This window comes from Mustela lutreola, chromosome 1 (assembly GCF_030435805.1).
Source record: "Mustela lutreola isolate mMusLut2 chromosome 1, mMusLut2.pri, whole genome shotgun sequence".
Lineage (NCBI taxonomy): Eukaryota > Metazoa > Chordata > Mammalia > Carnivora > Mustelidae > Mustela > Mustela lutreola.
Genome location: NC_081290.1, coordinates 4,760,162 through 4,783,497, shown reverse-complemented (window position 1 = coordinate 4,783,497; position 23,336 = coordinate 4,760,162). Strand labels below are relative to the sequence as shown.

Genomic DNA, 23,336 nt, shown 5'->3' with positions numbered 1-23,336 from the left:
GTGCAGTGCTATTTCACTATGGTTTAATTTGGATTTCTATAGTGACAAATGATCTTAAGCATATTTCACATACTTATCAACATCCTTATTTGGGGTGAAATGTTTATTCAAATATTCTGCCCACTTTTTATTAGGATGCCTATTTCTTATTGAGTTGTAAGATTTCTTTATGTAGTCTGGTACAATATCTAATTCAGATATGTGTTTTGCATGCATTTTCTTCCAATCTGTCTTTTTGTTTCCTTAAACAAGGTCTTTCAAAAGCAGAAGTTTAAATTTGATCATGTCCATTTTATAAATTTGAGAAATGGTTTGCATTTTTTTTGACCTAAGAAAATCTTTGTCTAACCCAGTAACACAAAAATTTTCTTCTATGGCTTTTTACAGATATTAACTTTAAAGTTTATGTCTATGATTCATTTCAAATTAATTTTTGCAGATAGTATGAGGTAAGATTCATGGTTCATTATTTTTCCTATGAATGTCTAATTATTCCAGCATCATTTGTTAGAAAAACTTTTCCTTCCCCTTCTTTGTTAAAAAATAGTAACAAAACAATTGATCATATATGTATAATAAGGTCTATTTCTGAACTTACTTGACTTTTCCAATGATTAGTACATCTATCCTTATATAGATACTTATTAGTATTCTTCAAAGAAACAGAAACAATAGGATACATATATAGATCATATATGGATACATTTGTAGATTTATTTTTTTAAAGATTTACTTACTTATTTGAGAGAGAGAGCAGGGGCAAGGCAGAGGGAGGAGGAGAGGAGAGAGAAAATCTCAGTCAGACTCCCACTGAGCACAGAGCCTAATGCAGGGCTGGGCTCACCACCCTGAGAACCTGCCTGAGCTGAAATCAAGAGCACATCACTCAATCGATTGAGCCACCCAGGCAACAACAGGAATTATAGGAATTGGCTCATGTGGTTATGAGGCCAAGAAGTCCTGCAGCCTGCTGTCTGTAATCTGGAGAAGGGGGACAGTTGGTGGTGTAATTCAGTCCAAGTCCAAAGGCCTGAGAATCAGGGGAGCACAAGTCCCAGTGCAAAAGCCAGAGAACCAGTGCCGATGTCTGAGGGCAGGAGAAGATCAATATCTCATTTCAACCAAGGAGAGCAAATTGGTGTTTCCTCTGCCTTTTTTTGTTTTCTGTTTGGGCCCTCAGAGGATTTGATGATTCTAACCCCCATTGGTAAGATTGACTCAGTGAACCAATGCAAACACTAGTCTCTTCTGGAAACACTCTCACAGACATATCCAGAAATAATGTCTTATTTGTTATGTGGGCATCCCTGAGCTCAGTCACACTGACACCTAAAATTAACAATCACGAATACTATATTATTACTGTAGCTTTGTTGCATTAAGATTTATTTGCATTATTGAATGTACCATTAGTTCATTTTTTTAATGAAACCATGTGGTCGTATGATTCCTTAAAATATGTTCTTTCTCAGAATTATTTTGCTTGTCTAGATTCCTTGTATTTTCACATAAATTTTAAGAACTGCTTTTGACAAAGATGGAATAACAGGGACCTAATTTATTCTCGTGTCCGCAATAACTAGCACACTGACAAAATATATGAACCCACAAGTCTCAGACATTGGACATCAGGCAATGCAAGGCAGTGATCACTGAGATGAGAAATAGATGAGAGGATCCTACGGTTGCCCATCGTACGGCCTGGAGAATGTTCCTGGGGCCACAGCATCAGGACGAGGGGGGCCCAGCAGAGCCTAATAGTCTTCCTGAGTTAATGGAGAAAAACGTTGAGAGTTTTGGGAGGACCAGCAACTAGGGTTCCTAGGGCAGAGTCCAAAAGAGGAGAGAGCTGTCAAGAGAGTTCCAGGGATTTGCAGAAGGTCCTGTTTTAGTCCTTGCTCAGCTGGGCACTGACAAGGGCATGCCTGGGAGGAAGGGCTGGAGATGGACTTCCATCCCAGAGCTGTGGAGGGGACAATGCCTGTGCTCACAAAGGGCCAAAAATAAATCACGCTCTCTTCAGCAAGAGTGAACAACTTTATCATTCACGAGACACTGGGCCAGGAATTCAGAAAGTTGTTGGAGCCAAATCAAACATTGACCAAGGACTGTTCTGATCTCTCCTAGCAATGTTTAAAAAAAAAAAAAAAAAAAAAAACCTTGAAAGAGTCCAACTGTTTCCAAATATCTAAAAGGTGTATAACAACAAAGCTCAAAAATACTTCTCAAAAGCCACAGGGATGTCTAGCACCCAACAAGGAAAGTTTCACAACGTCCGTCATCAAATAATAATAAAAAAGTACCAGATGTGAGGTTACCTGTGTCCTGTGAATGTTACCTCCTAAGCAAAAGGGCCTTTGCAAATGCAATTCGGATAAGGATTTTGAGATAGAGAGATTATCCTAGATTATCCACAGGGGCTCTAATGTAATCACAGGTTTCCTTGAAAGAGAAATACAGACAGAGATTTGATTTATAGAAACAGAAGATAAGGTGATGACTGAAGCAAGATGCTTTACAACCGGCTTTGAAGATGACTGAAGTAGCCACGAGTCAATGAACGCAGCTCTGGGAGCCAGAAAAGACGTGGAGACAGATTCACCCCTTGAGCCTTCAGAGTGAAGGTGGCCCTGCAGACTCTGCTACGTGGCCCAGTGAAATGGATTTCAGACATCTGGCTCCAGAAGTATAAGATCATAAGTATGTGTTTATTTATTTATTTATTTATTTAACACACACACAGAGAGAGAGAGAGAGAGAGAGAGAGAGAGATCACAAGTAGGCAGAGAAGCAGGCAGAGAGAGAAAGGGAAGCAGGCTCCCTGCTGAGCAGAGAACCTGATGCAGGGCTCTATCCCAGGACCCTAAGATCATGCATGATGTGAGCAGAAGGCAGAGGCTCAACCCAATGAGCCACCGAGGTGCCCCAGCATGTGTTGTTTTAAGCAACCAAGGAGTGGTAATGTTTTACAGCAGCCATAGGAAACAAATACAGATTTTGGAACCAGGAGATGGTATTTCTGTAAAACAAAAACAAAAACAAAAATCCCTGAAAATGTGGAAGTTGCTTTAGGAACTGGGTAATGTGTAGAGAGTAGAAGAATTTTGGAATTCTTGGAAAAAAGCATAGATTACTTTGATCAAATTATTGGTAGAAATATGGATGTTAAAGACTGCCCCTGAGGACTAGCAGGAAGTGAAGAGTGTGGTAGAGAAGGCTCACACTGTCTTCAGAATAGTTGTAACCAACTATTGGTGTAAATATGAACCTTAAAGGTTGCATTGAAGGTTTAGAAGGGAATGAGGAACATGTTTTTGGAAACTGAAGGCAAGAGAATCTTTGCTCTATAGTGGCAGGAAGCTTAGCTGAATTGTGGCCCACAGTTGTGTTGGAATAACACTTGTAAGTAATGAACTTGGATCCTAACTGAGAAGATTTCCAGATAAAATGCTGAAGGTATAGCCTGCTTTCTTCTTGCTGATTAAATGTAAAAGGAGTAAAATGAGAGAGGAAGGAGATAAATGAAGGGAAGAACTTTCACGCAAAAAGAAACCAGGACTTGATTTGGGAAAGTTTCAGACTGTCTTGTTTGGGGCGGGGGGGGGGGGGGGAGAAAGAAAGAAAGAAAGAAGAAAGAAAAGAAAAGAAGCTAAAATTTGGAGATTCGCTGCCAGAAAAGTATGCTCTAAAGAGAAAGCCGTGGGAATGGTTATTCAACCTTTTGTTGTGCTTTGGAAGAATCAAAATATCAGTATAGACATTTACACAGAGTGAATTTGAAGTGATTAAGCATGTGAGTCGTAAGTGTCCCCGGCCAGCTCAGCAGAAGTCAGGAAGAGAGATGTGATTATCCAGGAAATACAGCGGAGGAGGCTTTTGTTTAATGGCACAAGTTCCTGTGACATACAGAGGAGAAACTCACAAGGTTTTTTTTTTTTTTTTTTTCGGATGTTATATCAGAAGAAATACCCCAGTTTGGATTGAAAGGGACAGAGACAGAATGAAATGAAAGCAGGTTTTTGGTCCCCCAAATTGTAAGGCCAAGAAACAGTCTGCAAATGAGCTCTAATTTTCAAGAAAAAGGGAGGTTGACTTAAGGGCAGGACTTTGGTTCCAGAGGGCAGAGCTGTGAGTCACAGAAGACTGTTCCAAGCTTTTAAACCTAACGGATATGCCCAGTTGGATTTTGAAATTGCTTAGGACCAGTAACTCTTCTTTTCTGGCCTTTTTCTCCCCTTTGGAATGGGGCATCTATAACTGTTACCCTAACCCTGTCCGACCATCATATTTTGTGAGCGTATGTCTTAGTCTGTTCAGGCTGCTATAATTCAACTCCATAGACTATGTGACTTAGAAACAACAAAGGTTTATTTCTCATAGTCTTGGAGGCTGAGAAGTCTAAGATCGAGGTGCTGGCAGGTTTGGTTTCTGATGGCAGTCCATCTTCTGGTTCTTAGAGAGCACCTTCTTGCTGTGTTCTCACATAGTGAGGGAGGTGAAAGAGATCTCTTGGGCCTCTTTTATCGGGTCACAAATTTCATCCATGAGGGATTCAGCCTCATGACCTAAGGACCTCTGCAAAGCCCCATCTCCTAATACCATCACCTTGCAGGTTGGGATTCAACATATGAATCTTGGGGGACACACCCTGGATTCAAACTGTAGCACCATTTAACTAGTTTTCTAGTTCACAGGTCCACGAATGGGGGGAGATCTTGCCCCATGAGCCATCATAATTAGGATCTCTCTCTCTCTCTCTTTTTTAAGGATCTCATTTCTTTTGACTCACATGAAATTTGGGACTTTGGAGCTCATGGTATTTATGAGACTGTTGCATTACCTACTGCACTAACGAGACATCTGGAGCTGATGGTATTTAGACTTTGGACATGCAATGGGTAGAGACTTTTGGAGACACTGAGATGTGATAGAGCAACATCTCCCCTGACTGAAGTAATTAATTTTCCTTTTCCTAAGAACCTGAAATGGCCTCCTTGGGGATAGTTTGTAGGGGAATACTGATCTTTTTTTAGGACTTATCACTACTACGTCTCATCCCTGCTATACATATGTAACCAGACTCAAGACCCATCACACTCCAGAGGCTGAGATACATTGACTTATGAGGAGACAGCATATACAGCCAAAATAATTGCAATATAAACCAGATAAATGTTTACAGAAATGGATCCTAAGAATGCTAGATTAAGATGCACAGAAATTCCCAAATTCCGATGATTTTCCTTTCCCTATGCACAGAATCCCTACTGAATGACACTAAGTTTTGGAAGTCAAGAAGGAAGATAAACCATGTGCATTTCTGGGAGGTCAGAGAGAACACCAGTCTCTCTTTATCAAAGGGCTTTGGCTCTGGAGACTGGCTGAGAGTTCACAATTATTTGTTGTACGTAGTAATTTAAGTCAGACGTTTTTCATTTAATTTAGAGCATAGACAAATCAAGAAAGATTTTAGTGCACTGCCTATATATTTGGCTCTAAGGGCACTGTGATCAATTACACACAAAAGATCTAAGCAGGTCTAAGCATTCTGATGACTAATTGGGCCCCACATTTATTACAGTAACCGTAGCTGTCGTATCTCTATGATTAAGTGCTGTTACTTGTTCCTGGTTATCCTGCTATCCCATAATACTCATTGAATTCATAGAGCCCTGTTTGAGGACAACTTTCCCATGGTGACTTCCGAGGAAGAGTCACCACAGAGGTCTTCAGAGATATCAGGGCTCACTCAGCAATGAACTTTAATGTCTTAGAAAAGGCAGCTATAGGGCATCTGGGAGGCTCAGTCGGTTAAGCCTCTGCCTTCAGCTCAGGTCCTGATCCCTGAGTGGGGTCCTGGGATCGAGTCCCACATTGGGTTCTCGGTTCAGCAGGGAGTTGGCTTCTCCCCGTCACTCTCCCTCTGTGCTTTCCCTCTCTCTCTCTCTCTCTCACTCAAATAAATAAATGAAATCTTGAAACAAAAAAAAAAAAAAAAAAAAAAGAAGAAGAAAAGGTAGTTATACTCATCATCTCTCTTTTTCTTTAAGTTGTAAGCTTCGGCCATTTTATTAACTTTTCTAAAAAGTACATATGCCTTTGATTTATACTTATTTCTTATGTTGTATTTAAGTAATTTATGTTTTCAAATTTATGAATCCATTTCTTTTAATTTGTCTGGAATAATTTATCATTTTTTCTTGATTTTAGAGTTAAATGTTAGCTTTTCTATTTTCAATCTTTCTTACTTTTAATACATTTAAAAATTTTATTTATTTAACAAGATGGGATCAGAAGGGAGACAAACCATAAGAGACTCTTAATCTCACAAAACAAACTGAGGTTTGCCAGGGGTAGGGGGGTAGGGAGAGGGTGGTTGGGTTATGGACACTGGGGAGGGTATGTGCTATGGTGAGTGCTGTGAAGTGTGTAGACCTGGCGATTCACAGACCTGTACCCCTGGGGCTAATAATACATTATATGTTAATAAATTAAAAACAAAACAAAACAAACAAACAGAAAGAACTACAAAAAGTTTATTTATTTATATATTTGAGAGAGAGAGGGAGAGAAAGAGTGAGCACAAGCAGGGGGGAGGAGGGGGAACAGAGGAGCAGAGGGGGAGGGGAAGGAGAGACTCTCCAGCAGACTCTGTGCTCAGTGCAGAGCAAGCCCAACATGGGGTCCGATCCCACAACCTGAGCTGAAACCAAGAATCAGAAGCTCAAATGACTGAGCCACCCAGGCGCCCAGTTTTAATACATTTTTAAAGCTCTGACTATTCCTACCTCTTGCTTTCAGATGCCATATTCAACTGTATCACATAGGCTTTGATAAGCCATTTTCTTTGTTATCTTTCATAGTTTGTAACTTTGGTTTTTATATCCTCTTAAATAGTTATTTAAAGGATTGCTTTGAAATTTTTAAGCATACATATTATAAAATGACAAAACTATTTTTTCTTGTTAGTTCTTATGTTTATTGTATTTGTTAGAGAATTTGTTGTATATGGCTTTTTCCTTTCTCGAATTTCTTGAGATTTTGCGTATGGCCTAATGCACAGACAATGTTTATGACTGTTTCCTCTGTGTTGGAAAAGCAAATGCGTCCTCTACTTTTTGGGGCAAAGAAGAAGACTTAATTCTGTGCAGCTCTTCCTACATCCACTGTCTTCTCCTTTCCCCGTTAACTCTCAACAGCAACTTCAGAATTCTGCTCTAGGTCTTTAACATTCCAAAACTAAGGGGAGCCTGGGTGGCTCAGGCGGTTAACCCTCTGCCTTTGCTTGGGTCACGATCCCAGCGTCCGCATCTCCCTCTTCCTCTCACTCTGCCCCTCCCCACCACTCGTGCTCTCTCTCTCCCTCTGTCTCAAATAAATAAATAAATAAATGAAAATTTTAAAAAATCCCAAATTAAACTAGATCGATGATCTTTGCCATTTTACTTCCCTACTCCTCTCTGCTTCCGCATCCCCTACCCTACCTTCCAAAAAACTTTTATTTCAAAACTTCTCTTTCATTAGCTCTAATTTCTAGGTATTACTGGAATTTTATTTTCATTTTGTAAAAGATTTTATTTATTCATTTGAGAGAGAGAGAGAGAATGAGAGAGCGAGAGCACAAGAGGAGAGAGGTCCACGGGGGAAGCCGACTCCCCGCCCAGCAGGGAGAGCCCAATGTGGGGCTCAGTCCAGGACTCCAGAATCGTGATCTGGGCCAAAGGCAGTCGCTTAACCAACTGAGCCGCCCAGGCACCCCCTGGAATTTTCATTTTAAACTATTGTTTACTTTTCCTTGAATTGTGACTTTTCACTTTTTATAATCCTTATTCAACGTTTATACTTTACAAATTGCATCGTTTTAATTTTAACAGCTTGTTTTTTACTTTTTCAAAACTAGGATTTTCTGCTCACCATTGTTTCTTGTACACTCAGTGTTTTGCTAACTTGAGAGATTTTTCCTGAATTAATTTTTTCTTTGCTTTGTTTCCTAAGGAAAAATTTATAGGTAGTGTATTTTGTGATCATATAAAATTTATTCTTTTACTCTCCTGTGGAGATGATATCTAGGGTGATAAAGAATTCTTGGATCTTACTTCTTTTCTCTGGAATCCTGTAACTATTTTTTTCTGCTTTCCAGAGTTGCAGGTGAGAAATCCATTGTGATTTCTTTCTTGTCTAAGTTAATCTGTGTGTGTGTGTCTGTGTGTTAATGTCTCGAAGTGTTGGATTTTCTTTTTACCTTTGGTATTCACAGTTTTTATCAAATTTTATCAAAATGCATGTCCCTTAAAATATTAATTATACCTCACACATTTTATTTATTTATTTATAATTATGATGTTATGTTCGTCACCATACAGTACATTATTAGTTTATGATGTAGTGTTCCAAGATTCATCGTTTGTGTATAACACACAGTGCCTTATGCAATCGGTGCTCTCCTTAATCCCCATCACTGGGCGAACGCATCTCCCCCACACCCCTCCCCTCTAAAACCCTCAGTTTGTTTCTCGGAGTCCACAGTCTCTCATGGTTCTTCTCCCCCTCTGATTTCTCTCCATTTTTCCCTTCCTTCTCCTAATGTCTGCCATGCTACTCCTTATGTTCCATAAATAAGTGAAACCACATGATAATTGACTTTCTCTGCTTGACTTATTTCACTCAGCATAATTTCCTTCAGTCCTGTCCATGTTGATACAAAAGTTGGGTATTCATCCTTTCTGATGACTAGTATTCCATTGTGTATATGGGCCACATCTTCTTTATCGATTCGTCTGTTGAAGGGCATCTCTGCTCTTTCCACCATTTGGCTATTGTGGCCTTTGCTGCTATGAACATTGGGGTGCAGATGGCCCTTCTTTTCACTACGTCTGTATCTTTGGAGTAAATAGCCAGTAGTGCAATTGCAGGGTCATAGGGAAGCTCTATTTTTAATTTTTTTGAGAATCTCCACACATTTTCCGAAGCGGCTTGCATTCCCACCAACAGTGTAAGAGGGTTTCCCCTTTCTCCACATCCTCTTCAACATTTGTTGTTTCTTGCTTTGTCAATTTTTGCCTGGCCCATTTTAATCCAAAAAGCATAGTCTTTCTTCTGTTCTCTTTTTAAGCTTCTCTTATGTTTTCTTTTTACCTCTTGGATTGCTCTTTTTGTGTGTGTTTCAACTCTTCTGGACGTGTCTACCATGTCTTTTTACTCACAACTCCAAATTTTGTATTTTGGGGCTTTGTTGTAATGTAGTTTCTTTATTTGATCTTTTACATTTTCATTTTGTTTCCAGAGTATTCACTCTTTTTTGGTGTTCTAATAAATTTCAAAATTCAAATACTATGGTTTTGAACATTAGAAAGTGATTTTAATAACATTTTAAATTTTTATTTATTTATTTTAGAGAGAGAGAGAGATGGACAGCACAAGCAGAAGAGGCTTAGGGAAGGAAGAGAGAGAATTTCAAGCAAAGTCTATGCAGGAATGGATATCACGACCCCGAGATCAGACTTGAGTCAAAACCCGGAGTCAGACGCTTAATCATCTGAGCCACCCGGGTGCCCACTTAATAATTTTTTTCTTAAATTGTCTTCTCTCTATATATTTATCTTCTTCAATGGGAAGCAACTGTCCTGTTTTTGTTTTGTTTTTGTCCCGGCACATCACTGAGCCTCTTATACAATCGGAGATCCTGCTTTGCTCCCCCATAACGTGTGTCTGTAAGAGCCTGCTGGGATGTTCCCAGTAGGTGGTGGCCAGACAGGAGGTGGGTGTTAAGAAGAATGTTGTTCTGGTGAGCCAGGAGTCAGCTGGGAACGTGACATACTGTCAGCATTCATTGGTCGGAGTGTGTGTGCAGGGTGGAGTTGATTCTTAGCCCCCAAGAGGGGGACAGTTCAGCTCAATGGTGTAATTGCTCCTGAGAATGGCCTGGAGTGGCGCACTACAGGGTCCCTTATACTGGGGGCATCTGCTTCTCTCAAACAGAACTATTTTATTCTAGTAGATGCAAAATCAAACTTCACTGCAGTTTCCACTGGGGCGATAGAACTTCTTGAAGGCCTGGTCTTCGATCCTCCAGCCTTGTAAGATGCTCTGTAGAAGCCACCCTAGCCAGGCAAGACGAGCCATCTCGACAGGACACTAAATCCTAAGCAGGCCACGCTTTCTTCATTTCCCTCCCCACCCCCAAGGCCCTCTTCATGGAGGTTGTTCATCTTACTAATCCGCTGGGAGAGAGAGGGCTGTGTGCTCAGACTCCCGTCTTCCCAGCATGAATAACGACTGTTTCTTTGCTTCTTTCGTTATGTTTTCTCTCTTTCTTCCACCGAGGACTCTATTTAGATAGATATTGGGTCTCCTGGGGCTGTATTATATTTTATTGCTCAAAATTTTGAAAATGCCCTCAGTTTTTATATTCCAGACTACTGATTAAAGTCTACAGCCGTGTATATTTTATTATTTCGAATTCTGTTAAGTTGTCCTTATTTTGGAAATTATCTTTATTTTCCAAAAACCCCTTTCTGTTTTTAACTGCTCTTTTTTCTTTTGTAGCAGCTAGTGCTTATTTTACAGAAATGCTGTCCCTTGAAATAATTCTGAGGATATGAATTTAATCTTCTCAGATGTTTTCTTGTGTTTCTTGTATGATGCCTTTTTACTCTGGGATCAGTTATTTTGTTTGTCTTTAAATTTCTACCTCAAGCTGTGGTACTTTTCTCAAACATGTTTTGGTGTTTGTTGTCCATTCCTATTTATGACAGGATGAGGTTGACTACTATACGTAATTGATGTATGTTTCCTCAGTAACAGGTCACTTCCGTAGCTTCTTCTCCAAATGGGTGTTGGTGTTTGGAGATACCAGAAGGTGTATTTACTAAAGAATTGTGTGGATAGGCACATGGGTAGGATTCCTCCCAATCACATAGGCACTAGGTGGGCAGGCTAGCTGGGAACTAACTGTTCAAATTAAAAAAAAGTGTTAGTCTGGATGTAAGTGGTTTATCGCAGGAGTAATACAAATTAATGTTTCTATTCATCAGTGTTATTTTATTTTTCATTGATGTTGGTAACCATTCACAGAGATGAAAATAACTGACGTTATTTTGGTGGTGTATGTATAGTAGCATCATACAGACAACTCTCCAGTTCAATCCAAAGCTTGTTATAAGTTTTTTTTCATACACTCAGGTTCTAAGAGGATTTATAAATACAGTTGTGGATGAAAACAGTTGCCTTCTTTTTCAGATGAATTTTAGAAAATCAGAGTAAAAAACTTTTCTTTGTATTTTTTTCCTGTGAGTGGAAAGCACAAAAAATTTTGATGTTCTGGCCATGCTAGAGCATACAGGTACATGTATGCATAAACTGTGTCCTGTCTTTGGATATCTAGGACATTAATTGCATTTTACAGCAATTCCTTCCCTCTACTTATTTGAGGGAGCTCTCTGTTTTTGTAGCAGGTCTTTCTCTGACTACAACACTTGAAGTAAATTAACACAGTACAAATCTTTACATCTTATAAAAAGCTTTGGCCTTACTTCATTCATTGCAAGTTAAATTTTTCTATACCGATGCCACATTGGATGCATCATTGATCCAGATTCATGCTGATATGCTTTGGTGAGAAGAAGATAGGAGAGTGCTAATTCACGGAGACATGAGCATTTCTCCCATCTCGGGGCACTTTCACACTGCATAGAGTTTTTGGTTCTAAACAAGAGTTAAGAGACACGGGGTCACAGGTCTTCATTGTCTGCATTTCCACCTTCTTTTTTGTCTCTGCCCACAAGGGAAATATTTCTCATCTCTATACCTTCCTAAAAATGACAGCAGGTTCAGGACTGCCTGTCTGCCAGGGGACTCTCGTGGGAACCCATGGCCGGTTTTTCCCTGCCTTTTCCAAGTCCGCAATCATTTAAAGATTGAGTCACTCCAGAGGCACAAAAGCCAGACCTATTGCTGCTCAGTTGTTCCTCGACGCCTGTAGAATAAGGGAGAAAAACAACAAAATCAAATGCTAATGGATTAGAATGAGCAAACATACCAGATTCACACTGATAGTAAAAGTCACAGTTCCTATTATATCATCACTGGAAATCTTTAAAATCTTTAAACCTTCAAAAAATAAAGATGCCTAAAGGTCTTCTACCATGGATGAAGAATGAGATCATTACCTCGCTTCCTGCTTCTCACTCACGATTAGAGAAATACTGTTATCATCATCAACATCATCATCATCAGTTTTGATTTATCTTAATAGCCTGCTGAAACAGACCTCTGGGAGCATTTACATATCCAATGACTACAGGATGATTATTCATAGCCTTAAAACTGCCTCGCACATAAAAATGCCTGACCTAGCTGAAAGTTCTTAATAATAATACTTTATACTTGTATGGTGCTCTTAATGTTTCAGAAGATTTTCACAGACATTTTCTTAATTTGAGACTGAAAACGACCCAGGTCGGTAAATAAATTCCAAGTATTATTATCTCCTTTTTACAGATGAGGACTTAGAGGACCTAGTTATGACTTAGTTGAAGTCAGTCAACCAGTTAGTCTTAGAATTTAGACTGCAAGCGAGGTGTTACTTCCTGGGTTCAGCGAGACAACAGCCTCTCTTCCCTTGCTTTGTGGAGGCCATGTCTTTGGTTGCAGTGAAAATAATCTCAGAATCATGAGTTTGCTTCTGAGAAGGTAGAAGATGTTGTTCTTTGTCATTTCTGCTCTGAGGTCTTTAAAAAGCCTTGGTGATGGGGTATGAGGAGCTCAGACACACCAAGGGGCTTGAGTTCACTATCAGTTACTCGTTGTGTTGCCTCAGAAAGAACACCCTGAAAACCAGCTGGCTTCAGGAGTAATCTTGGCATTATGCTGAATCTTCCCTCATGAAGAATGTATTTGGTATTTCCTATCTCATGGAGTCTTTATTTTCTTCAAAGGTTCTAATAGCGTGCATGTGTGTAACCCCCCAAACTCACGGGCATGAGAGTGAATGTGGACCAATGAACACAAAGATAACATTTGCGAGGGGCTCATGAGAAAGTAGGTTCTTGCTTTTCTAACATGGCTCTGGATTAACCCTTTATAGATGGACAAAAAAAAAAAAAAAAAGCATATACCTCTGAGAATTGCTGGCTGTTGTTCTGTATTGAAAAGCTGGATCTTAGTGGAAGTGAAGCGACACAGTGGAAGGCCACGTCGGTCAGGATAGGTTAAGTTAGGCTGAAGTAACAACACCCAGGCCTTGTACAGTGTGTTTCTCAAACTGCCTGTCCAGTGAGTGTTGGGAGGAGCCTCTGTTCCAAACAGTTCTTTCAGGGTTTGGGCTTACTGAGGTTCCATCACCTGTGATGCTGCCATCACGGGTTTCAGACTTCAGTGAGACAGAGAAAGGAATATTGCTATGGTTGTTTTGGCTCAAAAGTGATGCAGCCCATTGTCTGCAGTGGTGCTGTCCCATAGAAAGAGAAGGTGAACCACGTGTAACTCACATGACTGGCTTTGTTATTGTTGTTACTGTTGTTCCAGATTTGGAAGTAAAGAAACCCAATTTTCTTTGCTAAGGTTTCTTTGTTATGTGTCTTTATGTTGTTAATTGGGCTATAATTTACCCACAGTAAAATTTACTTTTTTAAGGGTACAATTCTGTGAGTTTCAGCAAGCATAGATAGTCATGTAATTTTGATTTCAAGCAAGTTTTAAGACACTTCCGTCTCTCCCCGGTTTACCCTGTGCCCTTTGTAGTTAACCCCTCCTCCTTCCCTCGGCCCCTGGCAGCCACTGATCGATCTGTTGTCCACCCCATGGTTTTGCCTTTCAACAATGTCACATAAACAGAGTATGCGGCTCTGGGGATTGGTTCTTCTCATTCAGCATGATGCATTTGAGGTTCGACCATGCTGTGGTGGGTATCAGTAGTTTGTTCTTTTTGTTGCTGAATGGTATTCCATTGTATGGATACACTACAGTTTGTTTGTCCATTTCCCAGTCGAGGGACATTTAGGTTGTTTCTCAAAAGTTTTTGGTGACCAATAAAGCCAATATAAACCATTTTTGTGTGAACATGGTTTTTCATTTCTTGTGGAAACATTTACCAGTGGGATGATGCAGTCATATGGTAACTTCATGTTTAATTTTTTTAAAAAAACATTTTATTTATTTATTTGAGAGAGAGAGAGAGAGACAGAGAGACAGAACATGAGTAGGGAGAGAGAGAGAAGGAAAAGCAGACACTCTGCTGAGCAGGGAGCCTGACACGGGGCTCTATCCCGGGACCCTGGGATCACAACCTGAGCCAAAGACAGACACTTAACCTAATGAGCCACTCAGGTGCCCCAATGTTTAATTTTATAAGAAACTGTGAAACTTTTTTCCAAAGTGTCTGCACATTTTGCATTAACACCAGCGATATATATGAGAGTTCCAGTTGCTCCACATCATTGCCAGTGCTTGATGTTGTCAGCTTTTGAAGATCTATTTTTAAATATTTCCTTTTTTCTCCTTTCTTCTTTCCTTCCTTCCTTCCTTCTCCTTCCCATTCTCATACATGTGTAGTGGACGTAAGTAAACCCAATTTTCTAGTAGCCCTATTTTAAAAAGTAAAAAGCAACAGGCAAAGTCAGTTTTAATAACATCTTTAAGAGAACATATTCAAAATATTCTCACTTCAAGATGTAATTAATATGAAAATCATTGAGATACTTTACATTCTGTTTTTGGGTGTCCTGTCTTTGAAATCTGATGTATAGAGCTCAAGAGCCACATGTGTTTAGGGGCTGCTGTATTGGTCACTGTCGCCACAGTGCAGGTCTACATGTAGTTACCAGCCTCACTTGTGACTGTGAGTGGGGTGAGAAAACACAGTATCTCCGTGTATCCAGGAAACATGGGCGAGCACAAGTAATGTCCATCACAAAGGCAGAGTGGAAAGAAAGAATGAATTCAGGTCTTTTATAACATCATTAAAGTACTAAATGGAGCTGAGTCTGAAGATCTTCTACGGAGAGCCTTAGCTTCTAGTTATGACAGAGAGTAAGTGCTGTGTATGGTTTAAGTCAGTTTGGATGAGCTGATTCTGTTATTTGAAAATTCCTCCAGCATAATTTTGCCCTGCACAATTAAATTTGCCTTTAGTATAGAAGAATGAGAAAATACAGTCAGGACAAAAAGAGAAATTAAAAGTCACCTGCAATCTCAGATAATATTTTGGTGTACAGTTGGCCTTTGAACAACATGGAGGTTAGTGGCACTGACCTCCTCCAGAGTCAAAAATCCACACATAGCTTTGATTCCCCCAAAATTTAACTTATGGCCTACCTTTGACTTTGAAGTCATACTGATAACATAAACACTCGATTAAGACATATTTTGTATGTTGTATGTATTATGTACTGTTTTCTTACCACAGAGAAGCTGGAAAAAAGAAAATATTAAGAAAATCTTAAGAGAAAATACACTTATAATGCTGTACTGTATTTACTGTACTTATAATGCTGAAAGAATTCATGTATAAGTGGACCCGTATAGCCCTAACCTCTGTTGTTCAAGGATCAACTGTATATCTTTTGAGACGTGTATATGAATATGTGTGTATGAATGTATTAAAGTACGTGTGTATAAGCAAAATCATGGAAACATTTTATTATTATAATTTAACCTATGTTTTCCACCCAATAATATTTTGAAAAATCTTTCCATGCCAATAAATAATGTGTTTAAACTCTCATTTTTAAAAAAGATTTTACTTATTTATTTGACAGACAGAGGTCACAAGCAGGCAGAGAGAGAGAGAGAGAGAGAGAGAGAGAAAGAGAGAGGGAAGCAGGCTCCCCGCTGAGCAGAGAGCCCTATGTAGGGCTCTATCCCAGGACCCTAGGATCATGACCTGAGCCGAAGGCAGAGGCTTAACCCACTGAGCCACCCAGGCGACCCCTAAACTCTCATTTTTAATCTCTAGGTAAATACTCCCCTTTATGGAAAAGTCACAATCTACTTAACACAACCTGTATAATAAGCCATTCAGAACATTTCATTGTTTAAGTTGGAGTAAGGGCAGAGGTGGTGTGTGTTTGAAATAGCTTTTTTTCTTTTCTTTTTCAGAGAGAGAGAGAACACGCATGCCAGTGAGTGCAAGCAAGTGTGGGCAGAGGGAGAGGTGGAGGCAGAGGGAGAATGAGAATCCCAGGCAGGTTCCAGGCTCAGCATGGAGCCCTTAGTGGAGCTCCATCTAGCCCTGAGATCACGACCTGAACTGAAATCAAGAGTCCAAAGCTTCACAGACTGAGCCACCCAGGTGCTCCTTGAAACAGCTTTCTTTTTTCTTTTCTTTCTTTCTTTCTTCTTTTTTTTTTTTATTAACACATAATGTATTATTTGTTTCAGGGGTACAGGTCTGTGAATCATCAGTCTTACACAATTCACAACGCTCACCATAGCCCATACCCTCCCCAGGGTCCATCACCCAGCCGCCCTCTCCCGCCCACTGACCAGCAACCCTCACTTTGTTTCCTGAGATGAAGAGACTCTTATGGTTTGTCTCCCTCCTGACCCCATGTTGTTGAAATAGCTTTTCATCTGAAATAAAGGCAAAGAGCATTTGGGAATCCTGTTGCCTCCCTTTGTACCTCTGCTTTTTATACCTTCCTCCCTCAGTTATTTCAGTAGAGGAAAAAAAATACAAGAGGGAATGTATGGCCCAGCAAGGTGATGAGATATTAGTAAAATTAAAAAAAAATTAGTTTCCTATAAAGTTTTCAGTAATTTATTCTCACTGCCATGACTTCATTGTACTTATTACCAACATTGATTAGATAGACAAGTTACTCAAGGTATTGTATGTGTAACTAGAAAGTAATTAGTGATACAGAGAACAACAAATTAAGTTGCAAAAATCCAGAAGTATGCAGTAGGAAAGTGTAGGATGAATCAGGTCCAGTCCTGTAGGACTCTTACTTATAAAACAAAAGCCAGTATAGTCTGTTTGGGAAAGAACTTGATTAAATGTGCTGAGATGACCCATTTTCCTCTTGGCTGCTGTGGCCATTTGGCATTTTCAGTGACCTCTGATGCTTGGCTTTCTGCTGTGCTGTTGTGATGGGCACAGGGCTGATATGAAAAATATTTGACAACAGCGATGCAGGGACCCCAGCTTCCCACAGCCGCTATAACTGAACCAGTGTAGAAGGTCTGCCGGCTGTCCCAAATGTGGAAGAAGGAAACAAACAATCAAAAAAAAAAGCCAACAAAACAAAACAAAACAAAAACTTGGGATTTTTGTTTATTCCAGGAAAAAAATCCTAGGTACGAAGCCCCTTTTTTGGGAGGGGAGTAGGTCTTCCATATCCTTCTAGTGATACTGCTGGGGAAACCATCATTTCCCACAAAAATAAATGGTGAATAGACATTCCCGTTCTCTAAAGCAATACCTAAATTCACAGAAGAGGATTAATATACTGAATATATGAAGAACTCTTACAGTTCTACACAGAATAAAAAACCCAACTAACAGAGAAATACAAAGAGGTCATTCAGACACATACCAAGAAATACAATAAATATAAGAAAAAATTGCTTTACTTTACTAATGAGCAAATAAAATGAGATTTTAAAAATACCTATATTTCACTTGGTTAACACCTGTTAAGTGGCTACCATGTGTCAGATATGGTGCTAAGCAATTTTATTTTATTTTATGCAAATAAAAGTCCTGGGAGGACTTAGAGTAACGGACTTTTATTATAATGTCCATCTCCTAGGCAAGGAATCTGAGGTTCAAGGAGGGTAAGATGCCTGAGGTGACATAGCTAATAAGTAGTGTTAAGCAAAATGCCATTTTGCCGTTTGAGATTTACAAAGATTAAATGATAGGTATCAAAATGAAAAATATGCATCCCTTTGACCCAACACCTTCACCTCCAAAATTTATCCCAAGGCGATAATTGTGTAAGTGCACAAAGGACTTTTATAAGGACATTTAGTGCCATATTATTTATAACAGCAAAAAACTGGGAACAACGTAAATGTTCTTCAACAGAGGGTAGGCCAAAAATGTAAAGACCTGTCCATATACTATAAACCCAAGCAGCTCTTAACAAGAATGAGATAGACCAATATGATTTGGCTTAGAACACTGTGGCTTAACTATATTGTTCAGTGGGAGAAAAAAAAAACAATCCATGTTACAAGAAAGCCTATAAATTATGACTTTCTTTTCATCAGAAGAATTCTGTTAAGCAGAGAGAAATGTTTGTCTGTGTTTGCTGTGGTTGAGCCTGTGAAGAGGCTAGGTGAAAGCAGAGCCCATCAGTGTATACTTGGGTGTTACCTGAGTGTTCTTTTTGGTGTAACTATTTGAAGCAGAAAAAGGAGAAAAACTATTAACTATCCTCACGTGCCTAAACGGACAAACCCGAACAAAAGCTGTCTTGAGAAAGTTGCGAGCTGAGGCTTTGGGATGGAGCAGTCCCGTTAGTGCTCACTCAATACCCCCGTTTTCCCCCAGGGGTCCGACCTCTTTTGCGGTTAGGCTGGGGCCCGTGACTCATTCTTGCCACTGGGCTCTGCGAGGAAGGGCTAAGGCCTTTAGGGATCGTCATTCCTCCTTTATCGCTTTGTCGGGCCTGTGCCGAGGCTGCCTGCAACGTGTTGCGTCCCGCCGGAGCAGCGAGACGGAGTCCCAGGGGCTGGATGTCAGCGGAAAGTCATCTCCTGCGGTTTTTCGACCCTGCGGTTTGGGGGTTCGCTGGTCTCTGCAGCCGGCGCTGCTTGCTCTAATGTGCGTTGCCGTTTATGACCGTCTGACTTCAGAATGATCACTCTCTGAACATCAGTATTTCTCCAGTCACTGCAGACAATAATGGTGCCCGTCACCCAGGGTTGCCAGAGGACTAAGAGGGAAAGTGTGCACTGTTAGGCTCTGGTGGTTACTTTCACACGTGCTGGCTATTACTTTTGTTTTTGCTGGTGTTTCCCCAAACGGGGCAGCACCCGGGTCAGGGCAAGGTCACTAGTGATAGCAGGGACAACCCAAGGAGATACCGTGGGACATATTAAGAGAAGTTGTGGAATCTCGACATGTCAGTGAAGACGACTGAAGATACAGACCCAACTCTCTGGCTAGTGACATGCCAACTCCTTGTCACAGAAAGCCTGGTTGTTGGAATGAGGTTAAGTTAAAACAGAGATAACCTAGTTATCATTAGCTACATCTCCATAAAAATGCCCACTAAATTTCCATCATGATGTAATAGGTTATGCTAATATAATTATCTTCCTGGGGCTCCTGGTGGCTCAGTCCATTAAGCAGTTAAGTGTCTGCCTTCAGCTCAGGTCAGGATCCTAGGGTTCTGGGATAGAGCCCTGCATGAGGCTCCCTACTCAGTGGGGAGTTTGCTTCTCCCTCTCCCTCTGCCTGCCACTCCCCCTCCTTGGGCTCTCTTTCTGTCTCCATCAAATAAAGAAATGAAATCTTAAAAAAAATTATTCTCCTGACATCTCAGTTTAAGCCACCGTGGAAGGTGCTAATATTACTGATTGTTTGACCCTTTCAACCATTTGATCATGTTGCAGTGGGGGCTCTGGGCCGCTCACCTTCTACCCAGTCAGGGCTGAGGCAGGATGAAGTGTGTAGGCAGGGGTGGGCCCCTGTGCAGGGTTGGTGGGAGAGGGGGTGTGGGGGGTTATATATAAAGACAGCATATGATAAATTTGGGGTAACATGGAAATGCTGTTCTCCCCCCACTTCCTCTCCTTCCTTCATTTCCTTTCCTTTTTAAAAAGTAGCACATTTGCATTTAGCACAAGTATAGCAGATGTCTTACTGAAACTTCTTTGAGTGCCATGATTGTATGGTTTTTAAAAATCAAATCAAACCAATTCTTGAGAGAACAAATTGTCTAAGTTACTTCCAGTCAGTGGCGGCTACAACATTTCTATAAGGAGTGGATTAACAGTGGTAACCTGGGAGCCAGAGTGTGTTGGAAGCTGAGTTTTCATAGCACGATATGAGATGGAGAAAATGTCAACTTAGTAAATAGAAAAGGAGAGGGGATCCTTTTCCAGGGAGGGGAGGTCACGTCGCCCAGCTGCACCTGATGTGGCCACTGCTTTCAGGCACTGTTTTACCCAGTAGGTTCTTTCGACAAACGTTTAATGAGCATCTACTACTATGTGTTTGGGATACAGAGATGATACACAGACCCTGTTCCAGAGAGCATCACAGGGAGAGACTGACGGGGAGCGGTAAACCCTGGTTCCTCTAAATACTCAAAAATCAGTGCCAGGTTGTTAGGGGTTCCCGTTTCTGCTCTGGCTAAAATCGTGGTGCATACAGGAGTCGGCCGGGGCCGACCCACTGAGCGATGCTGAAAAGCGTCCGCCCAGTTTTAGGGTGTTGTAAGGACTGAACACAAGTGGGACCCCCACCGTTTCACAGCTCGGGGTCAGCTGCTTGGACAGTGTCCCCTTCCATCGGTCTCTGGGCAGCTCACGGAGCCCGGACGTCTCCTCGCTGGGTGGGTCAGAACCCGGTCAGGGTGTCTCGGGTGCAACCATTCTCATCGTGTAAAAGGATGAACCCTAGACCCGCTCTTTTCATTTGACAACATAAAAATTGCTGCCGTCACTCGGTCCGGACCAGAATCAAGGCCTCCACCCTGCAAGTGCGCGCCCCAGTCGGCCTGGCCCAGACATTTAGTTCCCATCGCCGGCATTTGGGGGCGCGGCTGGGGCCACCGCGCGGGACCGCGCTGTCCGCGGACAGCCCGGCTCTGGGAGGCTGAAGCTGCGTTCGCGGCGGGAGGGCCCGCCTAGGACAGACCCGCCAGGGTCCTCCCAGGCTGCCGGGAGAACCCATGGGGGGACGGCAGGAGCGTCCCGGAGCGAGCAAGCCGGATCGGGTCCGCCCCACGCACTCAGTCCTGCAGGGGTGGCGCGGCGCGGGGCGGAGGAGGGCGCCAGGGCCCTTGACTGTGGGTGTCAGTGCCCCCGGATCCCTGCGGAAGCGAGAGGTGAGGACCCGGTTCGTGGGGCTCCGGGCGGTGCCCGAACAAGCAGGGGCCGCACCCCCGCCCCCTCCCCCCCGCCCCTCCCCTCCCCCCCCCCCCCCCCCCGCCTCCCCGGTGTGGCCGCTTCGGATCCCGCCCCAGACAAAGGCAGCCTGAGCTCCGCAGCACGAAGGAGGGGATCGGGTTGCTCGCCCGGCCTCCCCTCGCGGCGCCCTCCCCGAGTCGCCCCTTCCCCACGTGACTCTCTGGAATCTTTGCCAAAGCTCCGAGGCTCTGGGTCCCTGTTCACGCCGCGCCAGGAGCGGGGCGGGCGGCGCGGGAGGCCGGGGAGGCGGAGCCTGTGAGCTTTAAACGCCGGGAGCCGGCGGCGCCGGGCTGGTGCGCACCCGAGCTCTCCGCGCGCGGCCGGGAGTGCGGGATCCGCCAGCCCCTCCGGCCCCGTCCTCCGCGCATTTACATTTTCGGCTCCGCCTGCGCCCGCGATCCCGGCTCAGCCCTGCGGCCCGGCCCCGGCCCCGGGCACGCGTGCGGCGGCGGTCGGCGGGGAGCCCGCCGGGAGCCCGCCGCGCCCCCGCAGCCCTCCTCGCCGGGCGCGGGCGGAGGCGAGACCGTGGCAGCAGCGCCCCCCGCGCCGCCCCCGTTCTCGCCGCGGAGGCTCGCGAGCAGCCCGAGGCGGCGCCGCCGAGTCCGGGAGCCGCCGCGGCGCCGCGCAAAGTTTCCCGCGAGCGGCCGCCGAGCCGGGGCGCAGCCGCGGGGCGGGCGGGTCGTCGCGGCCCCTGGCGACCCCCTCTGCCGACGCGGCGCCCACGGGGTGTCACGCGAACTTTGAAAAGCCGCTCCCGACCGACGTGCGCGGGCGTCTGCGCGGCGGCACCCGGGAGCCCAGCGGTCGGGTCTCCGCGCGGGGAGGTCGGGTCGGCGGCGACGGGAACTTTCCGGAGAGTCCGCCGCGGAGACCGCGCTCGGCCGCCTCTTCGGTCCCCCCGAGCTCAGCCCACGTCGGGGACCTGCTTCTCCGGGGAGCGGCGCGCCCTGCACGCCCGCTGCGCGTGGACCGAATCCCCCGCCCGGCCCGGCGCCCCGGAGCTGCCGGAGAGTGTCCCCCGGGCCCGGCCGGCGCTGCGTTTCCCCGGAGGCAGCCGCCCGCGCGCCGCCGCTCTCCGAGCGCGCCGGAGCCCGCGTTCCCGGCGACAGCGGCTCCTCGGATGCTGAAGGCTGCGCCCCGGCAGTGCGGGCGGCGAAGCGGCTATGGGTGCCTGCGAGGTGTGGCTCGGGGTGGCCCTCGCCCTGGCGGGATTTGCAGCACTGCCTCTTCGTTCCGAAGGTGAGAGCGCGGTGCCCCCTCCCCGCCACCGTGTGTGTGTGTGTGTAAGAGAGAGCGAGAGAGATCCTGGTCCTGCTGTTGAAAAAGCCAAGCGGGTTTACGGCACTGTGGGTCGGGTGGAAGTTTTGGGGGTTTGGGGTTGGGGTCGGGGTCGGGGTCGGGGGTGGCCGGGAGGGAGTGCAGCTCCGAGTGGCTCTTTCGGCGGCTCCGGCTCCCGATTGTTCTGCATTCCGGTCGCAAGCTGGTCCCTCCCGCCCCCCTCCCGGCCCCGAGTGCATTCGGGTGGGGGGTCCGTCGCGGCGGCCCCGAGGTTGGGTTCTCTTTCCCCACTTCCCGCTGCTCCCAACGGAAGCAACTACGTGAAGCGTCGGCGAGGAGCGAACGGCGGCTCTTACTTGGCTGAAAAGACCCCGCTCCTGGGAGACGTAAAATCCGGCGCCTCAAACCCCTCGCCACGCTCCCTTCCTGCTCGCCCCGGGCAGTGTCCCTGTGAAGTCCAGGGAGATTGTGTGACCGGGTGGCTGAGTGCGCTCGGGGCGCGGACACACGCCTGGAGAGGCGCCTCTGCGCGACCGACAGGCACGAGCCTGCTTCCTTCGGGGGGGAAGTGATTAATAGGAGTTTAGCTTCGTTCTCTTACTTCGCCCTCCTACTCCCGGGTCTCCTCCAGGGCTCCCGCCTGCGAGTAAAACCCCGAGCTGGGGGAGAGAAAGGAGTCGGAGGGAATTGTCGCCATGATTGCAAAAGCAGTCTGGGGTCGCACGGACACACGAATCCACGAGTGAACTAAGAGTTTGGGGCGGGGGCGCGGTGGCCAGCGGAGGACGGGCCCCGGCAAGCGCGGCGCGGGGAGCCTCCACCTGCTCCGAGGAGTCGGCCAAGTCCTTCCGCGCGCGTTGGAGAGGGGGAAGGGAGCCGGCGGGCCGGGGGGAAGAGGCCGAATCCACCGCGCTGGGCCTCGGCGTCCCCTCCCGACTCGGTTCATTATTCATGCAGCTGCGGGCGAGGGGTTC

General features: G+C 44.4%; 1 protein-coding gene and 2 long non-coding RNA genes across 8 annotated transcripts in view; 2 read left to right on the top strand and 1 right to left on the bottom strand.

The window, feature by feature from the left end:
* Window positions 1-16,591, top strand: part of LOC131821067 (uncharacterized) — an 88,792-nt gene extending 72,201 nt beyond the window's left edge. For both annotated transcript variants that reach the window (XR_009349835.1, XR_009349827.1), the window contains 2 exons: window positions 16,096-16,288; window positions 16,378-16,591. This is a non-coding gene — a long non-coding RNA (uncharacterized LOC131821067). The remainder of the gene's footprint in view (window positions 1-16,095; window positions 16,289-16,377) is intronic.
* Window positions 16,592-17,259: 668 nt separating this feature from the next.
* Window positions 17,260-23,300, bottom strand: LOC131820969 (uncharacterized). Of its 2 annotated transcripts, XR_009349826.1 has the most exons (3): window positions 22,964-23,300; window positions 22,719-22,810; window positions 17,260-18,881 (listed from the first exon to the last, which is right to left on the bottom strand). It is a non-coding gene; the product is annotated as an uncharacterized LOC131820969 (long non-coding RNA). The 2 variants fall into 2 exon arrangements; XR_009349825.1 differs by lacking the exon at window positions 22,964-23,300 and having other exon boundaries at window positions 22,719-22,895.
* The window catches only part of FRAS1 (Fraser extracellular matrix complex subunit 1), a 409,111-nt gene continuing 407,917 nt past the window's right edge, over window positions 22,143-23,336 (top strand). For 3 of the 4 annotated variants that reach the window (XM_059156621.1, XM_059156705.1, XM_059156534.1), the window contains exon 1: window positions 22,144-22,323. In XM_059156621.1, coding sequence (XP_059012604.1) covers window positions 22,248-22,323 — 76 coding nt within the window. In that variant the 5' untranslated portion in view covers window positions 22,144-22,247. Of the gene's footprint in view, window positions 22,324-23,336 lie in introns of all 4 variants that reach the window. The other variant, XM_059156780.1, reaches the window with a different exon arrangement.